General features: G+C 35.4%; 1 protein-coding gene across 1 annotated transcript in view; it reads left to right on the forward strand.

The window, feature by feature from the left end:
- FCHO2 (FCH domain only 2) overlaps positions 1–14,064 on the forward strand; it is a 151,567-nt gene that overhangs the window by 18,728 nt on the left and 118,775 nt on the right. The window contains exons 3-6 of the mRNA XM_027864185.1: positions 3,794–3,885; positions 10,190–10,264; positions 13,206–13,347; positions 13,437–13,589. Of these exons, the coding sequence (XP_027719986.1) occupies positions 3,794–3,885; positions 10,190–10,264; positions 13,206–13,347; positions 13,437–13,589 (462 nt within the window). The remainder of the gene's footprint in view (positions 1–3,793; positions 3,886–10,189; positions 10,265–13,205; positions 13,348–13,436; positions 13,590–14,064) is intronic.

A 14,064-nucleotide genomic window follows, 5' to 3' on the forward strand; every position in this document is an offset into this window, starting at 1 on the left:
ATCCCCCAGGTTCTTGTGTTATTGCCTGTATTAGGTGTGGTCTCTCTCCCTGTCTTCTGTCAAATTCCTTTAAACTTATACTTTAAACCAAAACTCAAATGTTACCTCCTTCTGGAAGCTTCCACTGATAAATAACTCCTTCCCTCCTAACCCCCCTTTAGTAACAGCCTTGTTTTATAACTTGCTAATGCTTTAATGAAATATCATGTTTTTAGTATCTGTGTTGTTGTCTTATTTCTCTTGAATATATTAAATTCTATGAAGTCAGAGTCCTTGTTTTGTTTAAATTTTTATCTCCCCCAGGGTGGAGCAGAGAACTTTGATAGTAAACAGTGGAGAAATAGTAGAGGTAGACCCCAAAACAATTTTTTCATTTTTCATATAGTTATCGATATTGAGTGTATAATGATTCTAATTTTGCCACCTTCACTTCACATTATTTTGTATTTCTTTCCACATTCCTCATATTTTTTCATTGTTATGATGTAATCTACTAGTTTGTCCAATCTTTCCTTAATTGAACATGTAGATAACTGCCAAAAAATTTTTTTATAAACCCTGTTTTCTGTGATTTCCTCCTCAAAAGTGTATTTTGGAGAATTAAAAAGTAAGACAGAATGTAGAATTGGGAAGTACAGTGAGATTATGAGAAGGGAAGCAAATGGGCCATGAACTCATGATTTTCATGAGTTGCAAAGTCTCTAAACCTACACTTACTTCTAATTCCTTTTCTGGCTTCTACTGTCTTATCATTTCTGCCATGCCACTCACATTCTTACTGACTCAAATGTGGAAGTATGATCTTAAAACTTAAAAGTATGGACAGAGCCAACCTGAGCACACTTTTGGGATGTCAGCCTGTGGTATAGTGGATAGAGCTCAGGACTTGGAGTCAGGAAGACTAGAGTTTGAGTTGTGTCTCAGACACTTAATAGCTGTGTGACCTGGTTAACTTCTCAGTTTCCTCATATGTAAAATGGAGATAATAGGACCTATATTACAGGACTGTGAGGATCGAAAGAGATGATATCTGTGAAGTACTTTTCAACCCTTACTAACTAGCTATTTCTTTCTCTTCCTCCCTTCTAATTTGTTACTTCTAATCTGTTGGAGATTTGGAGACCAGATAAAGTGTAAAATCAGAGTAAGTGGGCTCTGAATGAGGAACTTAAAAGGTTCTGATATGAGCAAAATGCACCAGCTTTAGGTGCCTCACCTTTTGTTGCATCTATTTTGGCAGCATTGTTGCCTGTGAGGGATGTTGAGATCAGGCCTCAAAATCAGGAAGACTTGTCTCTGAGTCTATACTGCTGGTGTGACTTCTGCCACCTACTGATAGTGTGACCCTGGACTCCTTAGTCATTTACCCTATCAGGCCTTTTGGCAACTCTGTGTTGCAGTCCTGTCAACACACATTTATCAAGTGCCTACTTATTTACTATCTTCCTTACAATACCAAGCATTGTGTCAAGAACAGAGAAGGTACATCTGAGCTACCTAGAGGCGGCCAGGTGGTACAGTGGATGGAGCACTGAACCAGGAGTCAGGAAGACCTGAATTCAAATCCAGACTCAGACACCTAATAGCTGTGTGAACCTGGGCAAATCGTTTAATTGTCTGCTGCAATTTCTTCATCTGTAAGATGGAGATAACAGTAGCACCTCCCTTCTAGGGTTATTGTGAAAATCAAATGAGGTATTTATAAAGTGCTTTGCAAATCAAAGCCTTATATAAATGATAGTTATTAATATTACATTATCATTGTTATTATTTATTATATTATCATTGTTATTATTACATTTACAACATTGGTATGGGAAATTCTTCATTAAAGCTCATTATGCCAATGAAATCACAGGTTTGGTTAAAAAAAATTGACTTCTAAGATCTATTTGACATTCTTTTGGATTCTTGGCAATGTTTGGAATAGCTGAAATTTGAATAGATGTGGTATCATAGGCCTGTATGTGAGTAATAGAATCAGAAGAGAGCCAAAGACTCTTGGCTGCTTGCTGCAGTCCACAAGTTTATACAACCAACCTTGACCTAACCCACTAGTAGTGATTTTACCTCAGGTTATGTTCATTTGTTGGGGAAAAATGATCTTTTGAGCAGAGATAGTAACAGAAGCTTCTAATATCATTAGTATAGGCAGCTCTTGGTGAGGAACTTCTACCAATGCAGGTTGGCACTGTCTTTCCACTTTATAGATTTAGAACTTCCTAGAGCTCTCAGAGGTTAAGTGACTGGCCCAGGGTCACATAGCTAGTAGGTGTCAGAGACTGGACTAGTGTCCCTGTGTTCCTGACTCAGAGGCCAATGCTCTGTCTACTATGGAAGGTTGCCTCTCTAATTGTTTGGATGGCACAGGATAATTCAGAAGGCCAGAGTTAGTTGCTAAATATGTTCCTGTTTTTTAATTTGAAAATTAAAAAACTCAGACACTTTCTAAATGGAAATATTTGTTCAGAAAAGACCTTGGGCTTTTTTTAAAAAAAAAAGTATTTGGAAAGGAATGCTCAAAATTCTAAGGAATGTTTATAGTGCTGAAGCATAAATATAAGATTGTAATTTGCTGTGTGTGTAGCAAAATACATACTTGCCATACCATTTGATGAGGTTATTAGGGACCACTTCAGCATAACTGGAAGTTCCTGTAATCTGTTTCCTGTTTTCTTTCAGTTGTGGAAAAAGCTGGGTTTCAGATTGCATAATATTTGCTTATAGGATTGCTTTATTTTATAACAAATATACTTCAGCATTAGTTTTTTTCACCATTACAGGGAAACCAAACTCAACAGCTTAACTGTTTGAAGGAAAGGAATTATCAAGTCTAAGTTAAAATCTTAATTAAGATACTTAATTAACATTCAAGAACTATTTAGATTTTGCCATTTTCTTGCTATTAATATTGGACTTTAATATTAAGAAATAAAGCTTATACTTTAAAAATAGAACATTGCTGTTTAAATGAATTCTGGTAACCATATGTACTTGTTAAGTTTATTATGAGCCATCTGTGTGTTTTATCTATAAAATGGACATTTAAAGTCATATTTCTTTTCATCTTGATTAGCTGGTGTTTTGCTTTTTGAATCTTAAGCAACTTTGTCATTCGTAGGGTGTTAATTTTATCCATGATTATACAGCACTAAACTTTTTAAAGATGGTATAGTATGCCTGGAAACATTATTTGCCCTTCCTGGTGATTAAGCTAAGATTTCTAATGAATGCCAGTTCCAAACAAATAAGATACTACTTTCCTTTATTGAAACATGTTATTCCCATGTTTGTCCCTTCTCAAATTCACCAAAAGATAAAACTAGACCGTAGGCTAGACTTGCAGGCCTTGAGGCCTCATGTTCCCCACCCCAGTAGAGTTTAAAATGTATTGTGATAACCATTTGAAAGAAAATACCCTGAGTTTAACATTTAACATCTGTTAAAAGAATTAGCCTTTCTGAAATCTAGGAATATTTTTTAAAAATCAAAAGGGCTCCGTGATTATTTTAAAACTAAGATGCCTTGAATTTCTTCCTGTCTTAACTGAATCTAGATTGATCTTTTAAAAACTGTAAGTTAATGACAATGATTTTATATGGAATGAGGAATTTATAACTTGAAATTTTACGGAAAAAAAATTTAAAACATTTTGAATAGAACTATTAATAGGTAGAGGGAAGTAAGGCAAGTGAACTAATCATCAGTTTGAGAAACTTTTAATGTTTATACAGTGTCCTAAAGAAATGTTGATCTATTTTTTTGTTTAACTAAAAATCTTTGTAATCTTTAGGGGGAAAGAAATAGTGGCTTTGATGTACTCTACCATAACATGAAACATGGACAGATATCAACAAAGGAACTCGCCGATTTTGTAAGAGAAAGGTATGTGTTTTTTATATTAATAGTTCATTTTAACTTTTTAAGAGGAAAACTGTTACAGTAATATTGGCATATTTTGTTAAGTTAATATAGAAGTAACCAGATATACTTTGAAACTACACAATAATTACAAAGTGTCAACACTATATTTTTAATCTTATGTGATAGATAGTAAAATGATACAATAAACATTTTATATGAAAGAATTTTTTTTAGACCACAAGTAAGAAATGCTATTTCTTTAGCCAAAAATAATTTCTGTATTTCTATAATAAGAAAAGACAATTATATAATTATATATATAAATCACTAAATGTTTAACTGATAGATACTACTTTAAAAATTTCATCTTGATGTATTTACAAGAAGTATAAGGCCTCTTTTAGAATATTACTACTAGTGTTAGGGCTATTCAGATCAATAGATTTTGGTTATTAATGGAATTCAACTTTTGTAATGCTGTTTACGAGTTTGTTACTAGAAACACCTAACAGTGGTCTTAATTGTTTTGAGCTCTCCCCCATTCTTAATATAGTTGTGCGTTGCTTTCATTAAAACAGAATTAATAACCCTCATTTATCATCAGAGAATGAACTATTCAAGATAAATTAATTTTCCCTGTAACTGAAGCTTACCTTCACCTGGTTGAAGCCAATCAGGCATTGTTGGATGCTTTAATCAGATTAGTATTTACCTGAGATGTGTAGTGAGATGATTGAAGGATGAGGAGAAAGAGGGAGAACTAAGTATTGTATACTTGCTGGGGAGGGCAGGTAGCATGAAGTAAGGAAAGAGAAGGAAGAGAAATAGGATGGATTATCCCTCATTAGACCCTCCTTCCTTTGGTTCACTTCTTCTATCTTCATCTTTATTATTGCCACTCATGAATTTTCAAGGGAGTCTAGAACAGGGGTTCTTAACCTGTTTCTTTCATTAAGACTCCTTTGGCAGCTTGGTGAAGCTAGTAGACCCATTCTTGGAATAATGTTTTTAAATTCATAAAATACATAGGATTACACAGGAAACAAATTACATTGAAATACACTTACCAGAATATTTTAAAAACAAGTTCATGGACCCCAGGTAAAGATCCCCAATCTAGAATTTACCCCCTCTAGAATATTGTGGGCTTCTTATACATGAGCCTTGCCATGGGCAAATGATAATGATAATGATAATAACAATAACAACTCACATTTATATACTGCTTTATTTATGGTGTACAAAGTGCTTTCCTCAAGACAATTATCTGAGATAGATAGTGTGATTTAACAGTGTATTTTATGGATGAGAAAACTGAAGCTTAGAGATTGACTTGCCTATGATTACATAGCTAGGAAGTGGTATAGTTGGGGCTTGAACTCATATTTCTTGACTTTTAGTCTAGTGATCTCTCCACTATACTATGCTACTTTCTCATAACATCCAAACAAGTGGGAAGTTAAAAATAGCTCACATCAAATATAGGAAATGAGGTACCCAAATGTTTGATGTCGACAAATATTGAGGGGGTGAGAGAGAGGTTAAAAGGTATGTTGGCTGGATTTGTTAGGGAAAACTTAATGGAAGAAATGAGCTAATCTATGAATGAGGAGTAGAAATTGAATGCATGGAGAGGAAGGCAATCCAGTTATCCCCAAATGGTATACATAAATTTAGGAAAAGGGATGGGGATGAGTAATTTTAGGGAATGGTGAAACATCTGACTAGAGTTGATGCTTCCTCTGTAGGGGCAGCTAGGTGGTATAGTGGCTAGAACATTGAGCCTTGAGTCAGGAAGACCCAAGTTCAAATGTGGCCTCAGACATTTAGTAGCTATGTGACCCTGGGCAAGTCACTTAACCTCTCCTTGCCTCAGCTTTCCTTATTTGTAAAATGAGGATCATAATAACACCTGTGTTGCAGAGTTGTTGTGAGGATTGAACAAGATAACAATCGTAAAGTGCTTAGCATAGTACCTGGCACATAGTGCTATATAAGTTCTGTGATGATGCTGTTTGGAGTTCTTAACCTTTTTTGTGTCATGGGGTCTTTTGGGGAGTCTGGAGAAGCCTAATGGACCCCTTCAGAATAATGCTTTTAAATGCATAAAGCAAAACACCTAGGATTACAAAGGAAACCATTTATGTTGAGATATAGTTTTCAAAATACTTAAAAAAAAGTTCATGGACCCTAGATTAAGAACCGTTTCTCTATGTGAGAATAAAGGAAAAAATCCAGATTTGTGATATCATGAATATAGGCAAGAATTCCAGGTGAAGAATGCATATCCACCAATGCATATCAGCAACTGCTTTGCAACTCATAATTTAGAGGATTCTTTGGAACACTGAAAGATTTAAGTGACTTTTTTCAGAGTCATATAACCAGTATGTGTCAGAAGTATCAAAGGTGAGATTTGGCTGGCTTTCTCTTACCAAATATCTTTCTACTACCTTCACTGCTGATACATATAGATAAATAGGGAGGAAAAGGAAGAAAACAAACATTTATTAAGAACCTACTATGTGCCAGGAACTGTGCTTTACAAATATCTCATTTAATCTTCACAACAACCTTGTGAAGTTGGTGCTATTACTATCCCCATCTGTTACTATTCCCATTTTACAGTTGAGGAAACTGAAGAAGACAGAGACTAAGCAACTTAACCCAGGATCACACAACCAGTAAGTGTTTGAGGTCAGGTCTTTCTGACTCCAGGTGCAAAGCTTTGTCTTTCTCCACTGTGCTACCTGGCTGAACAAATAATAGAAAATCAGATTATACAGTGCAGGAGTTCTTAATCTGGGGCCAAAGGACCCTTGAATATGAACAAGAAAGAAAAATTATATCTTTATTTTAACTAAACTTTATCTGAAATTTAGTATTTTCTTTAATTATTTTAAAACATTAGTCCAAGAGGGAATCTGTAGGCTTCACCAGACTGCCACAGGTGCCCATGACATGAAAAAAAGGTTAAAAATCCCTAATACAGGCCATTGAATGTCAATCGACAAATATTTATTAATCACTTATTTATTCCTTGAAGAGTAGGGATTGTTTTATTCTTTGTATTTATTGCTAGCCCCTAGCACAATGCCTGACCCCTGGTAGGCACGTAATAAATACTTGTTGATTGACTGATTGCCACTCTCTTCTCTTAGCTGAGAACTTTACCTCTTTACAAAAAAAAATTTATTGAAGGATTACTCTTTACTCAAGTAGATATGTGAAGTAGCTATTTCTTTAAGATAATACTTTGAAAGAGTACTTTGAAAAAGCCTTTAAAGATGATGACTTCACTGTTGATTTGCTGATACCAGTATGACTGCTTTATACCTTGGGCTGGGCTGTGAGTTGTTCCCTTGTTACTCTTTCCCCAGCCACCAGCTCACCTGGGTGCGTAAATAGTCAGTAACTGATTTAACAGTAGTGTTAGAAACCAAGGTCCCCTACGATTCCCAGGTAGGCTTTCGGAATGAGAAAAGATTTTGAGCTAAGATTCATTAGAACTTACTGTGTGAACCACATTTAAATCTGATTTAGTATCTCACTAAGTTACATACTCAGCCACTTCTCCAAGCATTAATTAGCTTTTTCTATGTTGGGGAAAACTTCACAGGATAGGACTCAAGACTTTTCCCTCCCTAAACAGCAAATGAGGCCAAAGAATTTAAATGTTATAGCTTCAACATTTTGTTTTTATTATGAAAAAAAGGTGAAGCTTAGATCTGGATCACTTGGTCCTTTCTTTTCTGGTCTTCTCCCAGTTCGTTGTGCTTACATTTTCTCTTAATGACTAGCCTCTTCCAAGACCTGAAGACGTGCCTCAGTATGGTCCTCTTTGTGGAAAATTGGCTTTATTTCACTACCATCTGCTTCTGGTCTTAGTCCCCTTGTCCCTGGGTGGAAGAAGTCTATACCCTTGTACTGTGTCACTTTGGGAGAAACTGGTGCTTTCTGACCTTCTTGAAGTGAGTTCTGTAGGTTTGGGGAATGTTCACCATATCAGCAGCAGCATTGTTAGCTCTAAGAGAGTTCTGCCCCTTCTTAAGATTTTTTTAAAAATTGCTGAACCTTACCATTCCCTTCAAGCTATCATCCTATACTCCTCTCTTTTTAGCTCAACTCCTTGATAAAATTGTCTACTCTTGTTGCCTCCATTTCTTTTTTTTTCTGTTTCCTCAACTCCTTGCAGTTTGGCTTCTGACCTTATCACTCAATTAAAATTGCCCTCTCCAAACTTACCATTGATCCCTCTCTAAAAATCTGCCCATTGGCCCTGGAGTCAGGAGGACCTGAGTTCAAATGCAGCCTCAGACACTTGACATTTACTAGCTGTGTGACTCTGTCACACAGTCACTTAACCCCATTGCCTAGATACCCCCCCATAAAAAAAAAAAAAAACTGCCCAGCTTCATTTTATACTTTTGTTTTATTTTACTTATTTTCTATTAACTAGCATTTATTTTCTCTTCCCCATCTCCTACCCCTGTAACTAATATGAATAGATAGACAAAACATTCCCGCATTGGCCATGTCCAAAAATTTTCTGTGATATATCTTCCTTTACCTCTCAGTTAAGGATGGGTAGCATGATTCATCATTTGTCCTGTGGAATTGACCAGTAATTAGTTAACTGCTAAATCTGGTGGTCTTTTTTCAGCTCTAAACCTTCTAAATCCATTTGACCCTGTTGACCAGCTTCTCCTCCTGGGCATTCTTTCTTCCCTCGCTTTTCATGACATTTTTCTCTCCTGGTTCACCAACTCTTTAATCTCTTTTGCTGGCTCATCATCCTCATCATTCCCCCTAGACTGTGGGTTTTCTCCAAGGCTCTTTCCTGGGTCTTCTTCCCTTCTTCTAAGACTGTCTCTTTCTTTTAGAACTTCATAAGGTCTCGTGGGTTTAACTATCATCTTTGAAGATGACTTTGAAGATGACTCTGAGCTTCAGTTCCGCATCACCAGTTGCCTATTGGACATTTCAAACTTGATGTTCTGGAGATATCTTAAACTCAATATGTCTGAAACGGAAATCATTACCTTTCCTCCTAAATCTCCTCTTCCAACCTTTCCTATCTCCTTTGAAGTCATCACTATCTTTTCAGTTCTCAGATTTGTACCCTGTGGTCTCAGAAGATGGTTAGAAGAATGGATGGATGTGCTTTCCAAAGGGAGAGTATAAAAAAAAGAAAAACGGGGCCTAGGATTTGATCTTTTTAGAATGTCTCTCTATAATTTGTGGTCAGGGAGAGGGAGATTCAGAAAAAAGATGTATAGGAGATACTGGGATGGAATAGTGCCACAGAAATCAAGGTAGTATAAGGTAACTGGAAGGAAGTTGTGGTCAAAGTGTCTTTAGAAAACTATACCCTAATTTTAGTTTCATCAACTTTTTGAAGATATAGATGATAAAATTTCACTTGTTTTCACTCTTTTGATCCTTGGGTTATCTCTCTACTTTTAGTTTTTCTATTATAACTGTAATAACATTTTGTCATATTATTATAACTTTAGGTAGTTATGCCTACTTTGTTGTGATTTAGAAGTATAAGCTTTGAAAAGGAATTAGTCATTTAAATAAAGCATGTAAATAGATAACAGGTTATATTCAGTCCTTGTTCCTATGTGTTGATAGGGGGCAAATGGTTTTTCTAGCTCATTTCCAGAAATTTATATGCTATGGCCTCTGACTTTGTGGAAAGGACTAGTTTCCCTTGTATCCTTCCTTGATGTTCCCTTCTTATCCTGAAGCAACCCAGAAACTTAAACTGAATAATAAATGTATGAACCACAATTTTCTAGCGCAATAAATTTTGGTTTGTGAAGCCAGTAGATATAGCTTGAAAGTAATTGGAATTGAGGAGTTGATGATTCATTATATAAGTTGGGGCAGATCACTGGTCCTCAGTTTCCTGATCTGTAAAATGACTGTAATAATGACCTATATCAGAGTTGTAAGGACTAATAAAAGTGTGTAAAGCATATTGCAGAATTAATAAGTGTTATACCAAATGATTTAGCATGGTGATTCAGTAGTAGAGAATGTAAGCATCACTCTTCAGTTTCCTGTTGTAATCACTGAGTACTACTATATAAAAGAGGGAAGAGGTAACTATTGTAATTAATTACAAGTTCCATGAATTCCTTTAGAATAGATATAAATATTAATTAGCTCCTTATATTCTGATCTGCTTATAAAAGCAATTTTTAATATAGTAATTTGAATTATCTCTGGTACTAATATAGGTCTTACTTCTAGTTTGATATTTTTGAGTCACTAAACTGTAAGTAATGTTATGGGAACTTTGTTTCTTTTTAAACAGGGCTACAATAGAAGAGGCATATTCACGGTCAATGACAAAACTAGCAAAATCAGCAAGCAATTATACACAACTTGGGTAAGTTAATATAGTTTGTTCCTCTTTTTGCATGATTCTGTATGTATCTATGTAAAGTAAATTGTTCATGTCAGTATATTGATAACCCTGCACATAGGTCATGTCTCTATGATCTCTCATTGAAAGGAAAAAAAAATAGGTATACAATAAAAAAGTACTGTGGTAAAAACACAATCCACTTAGGAGAAGCATGTAGTTTTTCTTTTCTAAAAGCAAATAAGCTTCTGTCCCACAAAAATTTTACATTATAGCAAGTAAAAAGGATCTGAGAAAGTAGGAAAATTTTAAATAGCAAACAGGCACAAAAAATTGATTATTCCTGGCCAAGGAGGAAGCTAATATAAATGGATCATTCCACAACCTCTCATTCTACACCCAGGGCAGTATCTGAATCATTTGCAAAGTTTGGAAATCCTAATAATCTGTGGGGTCTGTTATCCCTCTTTTCCTACTTTTTTACTTTTTCAGTAATACTGAATTCTGTATAGTCTCCTCTTCACGTAGAGGCTAAGCCACAGGACAAAGTATGCCTTTTATGGAGATTAACTCCCTTTCTACAACTTTCTACAACTCATACCTAGCAGTTCTTTCTTGCCTAGGGTAAATAGGAGAGAGATATGAGTTGATGAGTTTTTCTGTGAGATTTCTGTGTCTAAAGCAGAAGTTCTTAACCTCGGGTCCGTAAACATGTTTTTAAAAAATATTTTTTAACTTTATTTCAATATAAATGATTTTCTTTGCAATCTGTATTTTATGTTATGAATTTAAAAGCATTATTCCGAGAATGGTCCATAGACTTTTGCAGACTGCCTGAGTGGTCCATAACACAGAAAAGGTTAAGAACTCCTGTTTTATTAAGGGGATAGGAGGAAGGATGCAGGACATTATCGGGAATACACATGGTAGGGACATCTCCTTCTTTTACGTTATAGCACCAGTGTCTGGTGTCTGGCTTAGGATCCTTTAGCGTGTTGTGACAAGCTGTTGCTGCTGTTTCTGCTGCTGCGGGGGAGACCTTATTCCTCTGTGTTTATCACCCTAATATGTAATTATAGGCTGCCCACAGGTTTTATGCAAGCCAGGTTGGGGGATGGGATTGGAGAGGGCAGTTTGTATTCTGATTAATAGGATAGCTATATATGCCCTAAGGTTTTTATTTTTGGGAGATCGTGCAGGTTAAATAGAAAACCTATTTTAAATCAGTTAATAGATTTGAAATGAACCAGTCATTTGATATTTTCTACTTTTATTAAACAATTTGTATACTTAACAGTTTTTTAGTGTTATGTTGTTATGGATATATGCAAAAAATATAGAAGGATATTTAGATTTCCCTAAAGAGACTTAAATTGTTCTGCCATAATTTAAAAAAAATCAGTTAAAACTTACTTTCTCTTTAGTTTGACTAAAATGCAGTAAAAAGTTTTTATTTTCATTTCTAGTTTCTTCCCCACCTCTCCCACCCCCTACTCCATTGAGAAGGCAAGACATACAATACCCATTTTACACATATTCTTTCTGTTGTACCATGCTGTCCCTTCAAAAATAGGGCATCAAGAACAAATTACTGGAGATGCCATTAGGTACTGCTTAGGTAGACTATCTCCTTTTTTGCTCTGAACACCTTTTCTCTTTCTCTTGATGTTGCCCAAGAGGGCATTAACTTTTTTTGCTGTTGCAGAGCTACAGACATGACTAACTCATGTTGCATTTGTATTACATAGAACCACTATTTCTTTTTCCCATTAAGTGTATTTTGGTTAAGTCTTGCCTCATCCTATGTTTATATAGCTGTTTTTTTTTTTTAAAAAGCACCTAAGTATAGAATTTTATACTTATCTGTATTTAACTTCTTCATTCATTTCCTCAAGTTGGTCTACAATTTGAGCTGTACTCTCACTACAAAAATCACGTTTTTTCCTTCTTCCTTAGGTACTCACTCAGATGTTTTCTACAGTGCTCCTCTTTTCAGGTTCATGGTTTTCTACACAGATGGATCTTTATGTTTCTGCTCTACTTCTCCTATTTAATCTCTTCTTTTTTCATAAAATTTTATCCCTTTGGGGCAGCTAGATGGTGCAGTGGATAGAGCGTTGGACCTGGATTCAGGAAGACCTGAGTTCAAAATCTGACCTCAGACACTTGACACTTACTAGCTGTGTGACCCTGAGCAAGTCACTTAACCTGATTGCCTCACCAAAAAGCAAAAAAAAAAATTTATCCCTTCCATCGCTATAGACTGTCATGAATTATAGAGTCATAGCTTTAGAATTGGAAGGTCCTTAGAGGTTGTCTAGTAGCCCCCTCATTTTAAAGGTGAAGAAACTGAAACTTAGTGAGGTTGAGGGACTTGCACATGGTCACAGAGTTGCTAAGTAGTAGCTGACTTCAAATCCAGTGCTCTATCCATTGCACCATCAGATCTTCTAGCAAGTCTCAGAGATACCTGTAAGGCTACAATTACCATCTGTTTTGGAGATCTCTAGCTTGCTTTGTTTATGATCTGGACTTTGGGAATTGATATATAGACACCTAAGGCTGTGAGGCCATTTCTGCCCCTTTTTGGGAGGTGTGGAGGGGGGGTGGAGGAGAGGATGTAAAAGTGGAGAATCAGGAGCAAAGCTGGGAGAGAAATGAGCATGAGCACTTACTCACATGTAGATTCTGGTCAGGAGGAACTCACCGTTTGGAGTGCAGGGCTGCAGGGATGGTAACATCTCCAGGGTGAGAAGGCAAGTGGAATAGAGATGGAGAAGTCCGGAGTCAGGAGTAGTTCTGGGAGAGAAAAAAATAGTTAATGATCAGGTAATTTGGATTAGTCTTTAGAATACCTTTGTGCTTATTTTGAATTAATATTTGTTAAAATTGAAAAAAAATAGTAATATAGAATTAAGATATAAGTTTAGACTTAACCATGTCATTATTTGTGATTTTTTTCTAGAACATTTGCACCTGTGTGGGATGTATTTAAGTCGTCAACAGAAAAATTAGCAAGCTGCCACTTGGAACTTGTTCGAAAGTTACAAGAACTAATAAAGGAAGTGCAGAAGTATGGAGAAGAACAATTAAAATCTCACAAAAAGGTATCCCTTTTCTCTTACCAAAGAATATATAGTTAAATATTGTTTTCCTGTTATTATATCATTTTGATGAATTGCTTGTTGTTTAACAGACTAAGGAGGAAGTTGCAGGAACTCTAGAAGCTGTACAAAATATTCAGAGTATAACTCAGGCCCTCCAGAAATCCAAGGAAAATTACAATGCCAAATGTCTAGAACAAGAACGTTTGAAAAAAGAAGGAGCTACACAGAGAGAAATAGAAAAGGTAGTTAAAATAAGCAGCTTTAAAGTTTTGTTGTTTCTTTGATACTTCAATGGATGCATGCTGTCATCTCTATGTCTCATAACCTCTCCCTTTCCTATGATTTTTATACATATCTTTCTTTTATTTTACATTTTTATTATGAACTTAAACAAATTCAACATTTCAATAAACAATATAGAAGATTGTATCTGAAATTTTGAACTATTATGTATCTTTTTAAAAGTATATGTTGAACATAAGTTAAAAAATATGAACCTGACCATCATCAATAAATATGAATATTTCCTTATGTAATTAAGAACATGGAATTGTGTATGACACTGTGAATATTATGTACAACTTTATTTTTTTTAAGTATGTATCACAATTGTTGTGATAGTTCCAGTTCTGCCCTGTTTATCTATATAAGTCCCTTTTTGAACTTTTCTTGTGTGTGTGTGTGTGTGTGTGTGTGTGTGTGTGTGTGTGTGTGTGT

The sequence above is a fragment of the Vombatus ursinus genome, unplaced genomic scaffold (genome assembly GCF_900497805.2).
Source record: "Vombatus ursinus unplaced genomic scaffold, bare-nosed wombat genome assembly UNPS02014774.1, whole genome shotgun sequence".
NCBI classification, from domain to species: Eukaryota; Metazoa; Chordata; class Mammalia; order Diprotodontia; family Vombatidae; genus Vombatus; species Vombatus ursinus.